The sequence below is a fragment of the Condylura cristata genome, unplaced genomic scaffold, assembly GCF_000260355.1.
Source record: "Condylura cristata isolate star-nosed mole 26May11 unplaced genomic scaffold, ConCri1.0 scaffold00042, whole genome shotgun sequence".
NCBI lineage: Eukaryota > Metazoa > Chordata > Mammalia > Eulipotyphla > Talpidae > Condylura > Condylura cristata.
In genome coordinates this window covers 3275934-3284809 of record NW_004567143.1, presented here as the reverse complement: position 1 = coordinate 3284809, position 8876 = coordinate 3275934, and the positions used below count along the sequence as shown (strand labels likewise).

Genomic DNA, 8876 nt, shown 5'->3' with positions numbered 1-8876 from the left:
AGCAAAGTGGCGAAGACCGGAGCCTGAGCACCTGCCTGCATGTGTGGAAGACGGAGCCACCGTGAGGGGTCCGGTGAGCTGAGAGCGGGGAGAGGTAGCCCGGAGGAAGGAGGGGCGTTGCGGGGGGCTCCATGGCCGTCTAGTCTGTGCTTAACCCTCCGGTGCTCTGGATTCTCGCCCATAATTTCACCTTTCCCTTTCTTAAATTCTATGACCCACCCCAGGATTTCTCCCTCCAAAGAAAACTGAGCTGGTTTTCTGTCATTTGCAACAACAACAACAACAACAACAACAAAAACTAAACTAAAATAAAAGACTCCTCAAATCCACACTAAATAACAAAATCAGACGTGCCCCCACCTCCTCTGCCCCCCTCCCTCCATGGGGTTCTCCGTCTAGGGCACCTCTGCTGTCTAGGTCTCTCTGGTGTTCCCTGTCACACAAGTGCCAAGTTCTTAAAACAGCCCGCCCCTTCCCCTTCCTCAGGACAATCTCTGATTCCCTGCGGCTGACAGCAACTCTGATTCAGCACCTGTTTGTTCTTAAAGAGCTTCTGTTAGTTCCAAGGAACCCCCAGTTGGGAAAATGGGCCAGAAGGGAGATGGTAACCCATGCTTCCTCCAGACTCTCCTCTTAGAAATAAATACAGGACTGGAGTGGTTGAGCCCACTCCCTCTGTTCTTCCTTTCCACTCCCCCATCTCATCTGTGTATGTTTCCGTCACCCACAGGGCTCCCCCTAACAAAGCAGGTGTTCTGGGGAGCGCTTCTGGGTTAACTCTGCAAGACTCTGATGGTGTTGTGGGCCCCCTGTGCTCACAGAAAATCGTTGAAGCTACTTTTAATGCTTCCTAGCCTTTTTGCAATGTTGAAATGGCAAGATGAGGCCCTTCCTTTAAAAGATGCTGTGGTTTCGGGGGCTCTCTCTGGTGGCACAACAGGTTAAAGCACCGCATTATGAAGCTCCCCAAAGCCACTGCAGCACAGGTTTGATCCCGCCTCGGAGCTGACCCACATGGCCCGCAGACCTCTCCTGACCCGCCCGCTGCTCCCCTCAGCAGTGTACTTTGTCAATTTGCCTGTTCTGCTCCCCGCTATCTCTGGTGAATCCTCTCACCCTCATACCTCTGGCTGTGCCCCAGTTCTATGTGCATAAATGAATAAATTTTTAAAAAAAATTAAGAAAAGAGATGTTGTGGTTTCAAACAAGAGAAAGTCTCCAATCCCAAGTCAGTGAGCACAGTGCAGATAAGAGGGCACAGAAGTCACTGGAATCCTGGACCTGCCCTGCAGCTGCTGGCTTTGCGTCTCCCTGGCATTCCGACTAGAGGTGGGCTGGCTTGCCAGGCACCACGCTGGGCCGGGGGGGGGGGGGCGGGGGGGCTCCCCTTTGCGGTGAGGACACTATAGACCCTGCATGTGATGGTCGCACAACGAGCTGTTCCTGCGCCTTGTCATTTTCTGAGGAAAGTCTCTCTCCTTCAAATGCCCTCTAGCACTTCCTGCTGAAGGCCAAGCATGACCTCCACATCAAGTTATGAATTTGACATCTGCCGGGGTTAAAGAGAGCAGGGAGTGCATCTTTCCTCTGCAGCCTGAACTCCCCGCCCCAGCCAGCCCCATGGGAGTGAGGCTGAACCCCGCCCGTGACACTCCTCTGACAAAACAGCATCCCCTGCTGTTCCTTCCCTGACAGGTATCTATTTTGAACTCCTCCTAGAGCACGCAGTGACAGTTTCCACTCTTGATCTTTTGGCTCTGTTCCCAGGGAGACCTCCTCCGTTATGTTTTATTCATGGGATCTCCCAGGCTGGTTTCTTCGTTGTACAACTAGGGGGTGGGAAGGGACAGTCGGTGGACCCGAAGTAAAAACCGGGTGTCACAACAAAACCACCCCTTCGCGTGCCAAGATCTACCACAGACGGTCTGAGCTGTTTGCATTTTTAAAGCAAAACATCCACTCAGAAAAACAAACAAAAAACGTACAGTTATTCAGGGGGTGTTGGAGTAGCCAAGGAAGTAGGTCAGATAAACCCACATAACCTTTGCTGGGAAGCCAGAAAAGCTTCAGCTGTCCCGAACACAGCGAGGAGATGGTACAGTGGATAAAAACAGCACAAAGATAGATGCTGGCTGTTCAAATCAGGAGGCCGGAGGCGCAGCGTAAACACGGACTCCCCTTCTCCTGACGGAATGACGCCCCGTCTTTCCCATCAGGCCTGTCGTCTCTCCCACAAGGACTGTAGATTTCTACTTTCCTCGCTAGGAATTTCTAGGAGCGAGTACAACCGCCGCCTCCCGGGACACGCCAGCAGAACAGGCCGCGGGGGTGTCACGCCAGGGCCCGACGGCGGCCCCGCGCCTACCTTGAGGGTGACGGTCCTCTCGTGGCGGGTGATGTTGACGCTGTGGGGCTGCCCGCCCGCCATGTTCCTGTGCTCCACGTCGATGCTGTATGGCTCCCTGGTGCCGCCCAGGTTATACCGAATCTGTAAGTTCCCTGTGGAGAGACAGGCAGGAAATGCGGTCACTTCCCAGCTCCAGGCTCCCTCGGCTGGCCACTGCCCCAACCCAGGCCCTGGGCTCGCGGTCAGCTCTGCTCCTTCGAAGTGCAGCGCACGCCGGCTGCCTGGCTCTGCGTCTCTCAGGGTTAACTGCACGCGCACACGGTTTACAACCTGCGGGCGGCGAGCTAAGGCAGTGAGCGGCTTAAATGACACAGAGGGCCACTGGGTCTGGGGAGGAAGAGTGAGGACATGTGCACTACAGACTGGGGGATGACTGCAGCCCCCCCCCCCCACGCCCCACAATCGTCTGGAATAAATGCAGGATGCAGGGGTGGGCTCATGCCGTCGCCCGGGATGGCACTGGCCACACAAGAGCACAAGCCTTCAAAATAAGCGTGATTTAGGAAAGGTGGAGCGCCTCCCTGCTGGTGTGGGATTCAAGCCTCAGTCTGCTATCACCAGCCACTGCGGCCTGAGTTCCATCCTGCCAGGGAGTGACCCACAGGGCGCAGCGGCTGGTTCCTGAGGCTTCTGTCAATCCACCTGTTCTGCTGCCCACTCTGTCTCTGGGTGAACCCTCTCACCCCCGCACCTCTGGCCTTTACCCCAGTTCTATATGCATAAATAGATAAAAAAATAAATCTTTTAAAAAATAAACACAATTTCCTGGGCCCTCCCTGGTGGCGCAACGGGTTAGGGCGCAGCACTGCAAACTGGCTGCAGCTTCTTCAGTGTGGGTTCGATCCCCGCCTGCCCCGGAGGTGACCCATGTGGCACAGCAGACCTCTCCTGCCCGCCCGCTGCTCCCCTCAGCAGTGGACTTCATCGATCTGCCTGTTCTGCTCCCCGCTCTGTCTCTGGGGAATCCTCTCACCGCCCCTGCACCTCTGCCTTGTACCCCACTTCTGTATGAATAAGTACATCTTTGAAATAAAAATAAACACAATTTTCAAAAGATAAATGTGTGGGATTGGGGGTGGCTTCACTGAGACCAGGAAAACAAAGCAATGCAGCCTAAGCCAGGTTAGCGACTGCATCAAGGCGCCTCAAATTAAAGGGGGCTCAGGCTTCCTGGGTCCCACAGAACACACTGCCTGTCCACCTCTTCTTTTTCCTTCCCCTTCTTACTTCTCAGCAATGACAAAGAATATTTAAAAAGACTCATAGAATATTCCAGATCCTGCACTTAATGAATCTGCACAGCAAACATGACTTTTATTTCTTATTTATGATTTTTAAGGCATCCATTTTTCATCTCCTTTTCGACTCCTGTTGGAATCTGTCTGCTAATAGTTTCTGACATCTCAGAGCTGGCTACTGAGCAAGAGGCTGAACGGCTGTAAATCACCTCACAAACTATAGCTGCCTTTTTGGTTTTTCTTTGAGAGGAACAAACTGCTATTTTGATTTTCAGTTGTGACGCAAACCATGATAATTAAAGCCGAGGTAATAAACAGAAAAAAAAAAAAAGTCACCAGAAACTCCACCACTTGATGATAACAACTGTTAAGTATTTGGCGATCTCCTTCCAGAGAGTTCTCTCCTACACATTGTATGCCAGTGCAGTGGCTTCTGAACCCCCTCCCGACTCAGGGGTTCTCGCTTACACTTGCCATGTAAAAACTGCTTCTGTTGCTGGAAGAACCCGTCTCAGAGTAACCAAGAACTAAGCGCAGCTCCCATTTCTGCTTTCTGAACAAAGCCCACAGACCTCGGCTGCTCCCGAGTTTTACCCCCAGCGTCCGACATTCCTTTGCCTGTGACGTTTCAAGCGAGCACGGCCGGCTTGCAGGCCCTGCATGTGTCCCGTCCACACACTGCCCACCTCCATCGCCCCGGGACCTGAAGGCCCTGTGGATGCTCGGCTAAGGCAGCCTCATGTAGGTCCTGGCCCGGCATCTGCCCACTGGCGATGCCACGCCAGGGCCGTGCAGCCATCACAGAGCCTCACCGCTTCTGCCTGGACTCCTGGACGCTGGCTGGGCGGGCTCTCCAGGCGACACCCTTAACCACTCCTCATGAAAGGGGCACCTCAGACACAAACCCTGCAAGACCGGACCCTCGCCCTCCCGCCCTCCCCTACAACACTGCACAGCTTTCTGCATTTCAGTTAACGGCCGCCTCGTCCATCCTTCTGGTTACTTCTGTCAAAAGCCCAACTGCCCTCTTCCTAGATTATCACACGCAGTATCTGCCAGCGAACTGTGTGGCTCTTTCTTCAACATAGGCTTCGAATCTTGCTGCCTTTCATCACCTCCATTTCCCCTTTCTCCCTCCCCTGGGGCCAGGCCGCCATCTTCCTCTGCCCAGATTACTGTTGGCCTCCGTAGTGACCGCCGCGCTTCTCAACACGGGTCTCCTCTCCATACGCCAGTCAGCGCGATTCCTACCAGAACCTCCCAGCAGCTTCTGGCCTCACTCACTCAGGCTCTGCCCGGGCGTCCGCTTTCATCTTCGACACAAACTCTCGCTGTTCTCGTCGCCCCTCGCCGGCCCACAATGGCCTCCCTGCTGGGTCTGCAGAGTGCTCCTGCCCCAGCACGCACCGGTCTCCTGTCTAGGATGCTCATCCCCCAGTCGTCTGCACGTGAGCCCCGGAGGCCTGCGCTCAGAGGTCATCGTCAGAGCGGTTATTTCTGTGACTTCCTCACTAGAAGCAGAGTGGACTTAGGTGCAGCCCCTGGCCAGGCCTTCCAGTTGTGGCCGTATTTTTCCCTCATGAAAGTTCTTACCCAGCAACACAGGCCAACACATTACATATTGCACTTGACTTGTTCATTGTCTTCTCCAGCTCACATGAAAGTTCTATAAGAGCAAGAATTTTGTTCCTATTTTTTGCCACTTTCTCCCCGATATCTAGAATAATGCCTGAGTGTAATAAACGCTTGTCCAGTAAATGAGTGCATGAACAGCGGCCCCTGCTTCTGGGCTGTCGTCTGAACCCAGCATCCCTCTGCCGAGACAATGTTCCAAAACGCAGACCTGGCTGCCTCTCTGGCTTGCTGAGACCTCTTTCCAGAAAGAAAAGGAAAAGAACCACATGGTTTCACTCATAGCAGGAGCATAAAGGACCAGGGGAGAAAATAATAATAATGATGAACAGCTATAGACCAGAGACACGTTACGGGGGTGCAGTGGGGAAAGGGATCAAAAATGGTGGGGGGGAGGAAAGTGCCCTGGACTATGGTGACGGCTATGGGAAGCCCAAGGGGATTGCAACTGAGATGGAAAAAGGCACAAAGTGATGTAAAAAGAAACTATTATATTATTAAAAAAACCCTACTGTTTGAAAGCAAAGGGGTGATTAAGCAGCTGCTTGGACAACATGTAGAAAAACAGGTTGATGACCTTGAGTTTTTATTTTCCATTCGACCTGGAGCCCTGACCTCAGGTAAGCACACCCGGTCTTCTTAAACTCACAGCGACAATCAGTCACCGTGTATGCCGTCGTTTCTCCGCGGCTAGGAACGGCACTGCTGACTGCTCTGATGGTGGACCGTCTGGCTGGCTGTACGGCAGAGTCCGCTTCTGTGCGGACGGGCATGCTCAGCCCCGCAGGGGGCCGGGGGCCTGCCCCTGGGGCACACCAGGAGGCCGGGGCTCACCAGGAGGCCGGAGCTCTGCTTCCCAGGCTAGAGTCAGAAGTGGCAATTACACAAAAAACCTGGACATTGTCCTCCCTGCTTTTTCCGGAGGCCCTGATGTGTCCCCTGGCTTGCCACGGTCATCAAATTATTTTCATTATCTTTTCTCTTCGCTGGCTTTCTTGGACTTGGTAAGTCTGATTTCATGTTCCTCTAACTGCTTCACTTAATGGCAACAGAAATGATTTGCTAAGAGAAAAAAGATGAGTCGGAAGTTAAAATTTATATACAGTGACTATCTATAAACCGGAATGGCGATATTCTCGAATAATAAAATCGAAGGGATCTGTTTATTCCTTTCAAATGATAGCCTAAGAAAACCATGAGATGATGGTTGGGAGAATATTAATGTTTGACCATTAAAATAAAATATTACCAAAATGGAGAGCTTCTTCCCTTCTTGCACCTCGCTTCCTCGCCCAAGTGAAGAAGGGAAACACCTCGAAGGAGCCTGGTGTCTTGGGGGCGCAGCAGATATCGAGCCCAACCGACGGACCCCCTCCCCGCCGCCCTTACCACCCGCAAACACTTCAGCGGACCCGCCAGAGGCGGCGCTGTCGGGCTGGGAGCGTGTCTCTGGGGAAGGCGCCTATTTACAGGCAGACAACGATCTGGATCTGGGCGCAACAGTGACAGGGAGGACGCGCATCCTGGGTGGCAAGGGGAAGTCACTGAAAGGGGTGCGGGGGAGACTTATCCGGCTGTGCACTGAGAGCGCTCTCGGGGGGCGCCTCTGTCCACAGCGTCTGCGGGATGGTGAGTTCTGGAAGTGGGGGCGTCTGCGGGAACGGGGCAGAGGCCGAGTCTGAACGCGCACACCGCTGACCGTGGGTCGTCTCTGCACACACGGCCGAGCTGCACACTCGGAGACCTGCGGGATCTCGCAACACCCCATGAGGGGCCGCTGCTGTACAGAGCAGGACACCGAGGCACAGAGGCCGCCAGCCGAGATCCACGGGTAGACTCTGAATTCAAACCCACATGTCCTGGGTCCACACTGCGGGAGACCGTGGGTCTCTACTGCAGGGTTTTGGACTCGGAGTTTCTCTTGTAGTTGCACATCCCCGCGGGATGTGTAGAGAGGAGGGATGTGGAGGGTCAAGGCAGGGGAGTGGGCGCGACGGAGTCATGGGGACCTGCCGGCGACCTGCGGCCCCAGGGGGGGGGGACAGTGTCCGGCCGTCCTCTGAGCTGGCCTGCGGGGCTCCCGGGGGTGGCTTCCCAAACACGGCCTCCCCTGTGGATCCACGGGCCACCCAGCGCCCATTTTCTGCCTACACCACGACAGGAGCCAAGTTGGGGAGCAGCGCAGGGGCAGGAGGTCGTCAGGAGACGGGGCACCCATGAGGGTCATGAGGAAAGACCCCAAGCGGCTGGACTGGGCCGTGGGGGGAAGAAGCTTCCGGGACATCCTGGAGCTTGGGAATTCAGGGGCGTGGGCGGGCTGGGGGGTTCCGGGGCGGAGCTACCCTGGGGGACCGTGGTGACACGCTCAGCAGGTCACCCTGGATGCGCCCAGGGCTTCAGCGGGGGCCTTCTAGCTCCCCTTTCCCCTAGCACAGCTCTTACTGATGGCGCCCCCCGACCCCATGCAATGCCTCTCTCTTTTTTTTTAAACCTTAAATAAATAATAAAACATGCAGCGTCTAAAAGCCAACAGTTCACTAGCAGTTTGAGGACCGCTTGGTGTCACTGGATAGAAATCTACCGTGATGCCTTCCAGGTGCGCGGGACCCTTCGAGCCAGCTCCTTGGAACCAGGTCACGGTCCCAAGCCTGGGGCCCCCAGAGCAGGGTGTGCCACCCCTGAACCTCCCTGGGCCCCCCTGTGTCACCTTTAGGAGGGGAGGAAGAGGCGCGTTTCCCGCCTAGGTGTGGTCTCAGACGCTGAGGAAGCCGCACAGCTTCCTGCGCCATTAATCGCAGCGCGAGCTATGGAATCAACGCGTCAAATCCTTGCCCCGAGCCAAGCTCTGCTGCTCACTGGGGCGCCCGCGCTGGGGCCTGGATTTGGCTCGGCACCCACGCAGGGAGGCGACACGTTGCCAAGGTCTCTCAGTAAACATCTGTAGAGTTTGACTCAGGAGCCTAAACCAAATCCCAGGACTCCTGGGGTTGTGCGTCTCCCTTCTGCCTCCTCAGTTACTGAGCTGAGTGATTTCTGACTGGGACATTCAGATGTCACTGATTAGGACAGTCGCCTTGGTGCAGGGCCAACCTCTGTCTCCAGGAGAAGGGAATCCTCCCTTGCAGCTACTTCTGCTCACACTAGTGCTTCTTGTTTCTATTCATATTTTTTACAGTGCTAAGCTGATATCGGACAGTCAAGTCAGCATCTTGCTTTTTTCTTTTGAATTAACATTACACCACTTAACATTTTCCTGCCTGTCATTAATTACCATTCCTAAGTGTTACTCTTAATGGTCGTCTGGGTCATCCTTGTTTCTATTTTCATAAATAACTCTGTGGTGAACATCTGTGGGCTGAATCTTTGGCTTTTGGCTTTTTCCTTTTTCTTTTTTAAAGATTTATTTATTTATGCATACAAGAACTGGGGTACAGGCCAAGGTGTGACGCATGAGAGGAGTCATTAGAGACAGAGTGGGGAGCAGAATGGGCAGATCTACTGAGGTACACTGCTGAGAGGCACAGCAGGGAGAGAGTAGAGATCTGCTGTGCCATGTGGGTCACTCCCTGACTGGGGATCGGACTCAGACCTACTGAGGT

At 54.2% G+C, this 8876-nt stretch overlaps 1 protein-coding gene across 1 annotated transcript in view; it reads right to left on the bottom strand.

Moving 5' to 3' along the window:
• Window positions 1–8876, bottom strand: part of CNTNAP2 (contactin associated protein-like 2) — a 1046635-nt gene that overhangs the window by 111931 nt on the left and 925828 nt on the right. Inside the window, exon 20 of the mRNA XM_012733843.1 lies at window positions 2366–2499. Within this exon, the coding sequence (XP_012589297.1) occupies window positions 2366–2499 (134 nt within the window). The remainder of the gene's footprint in view (window positions 1–2365; window positions 2500–8876) is intronic.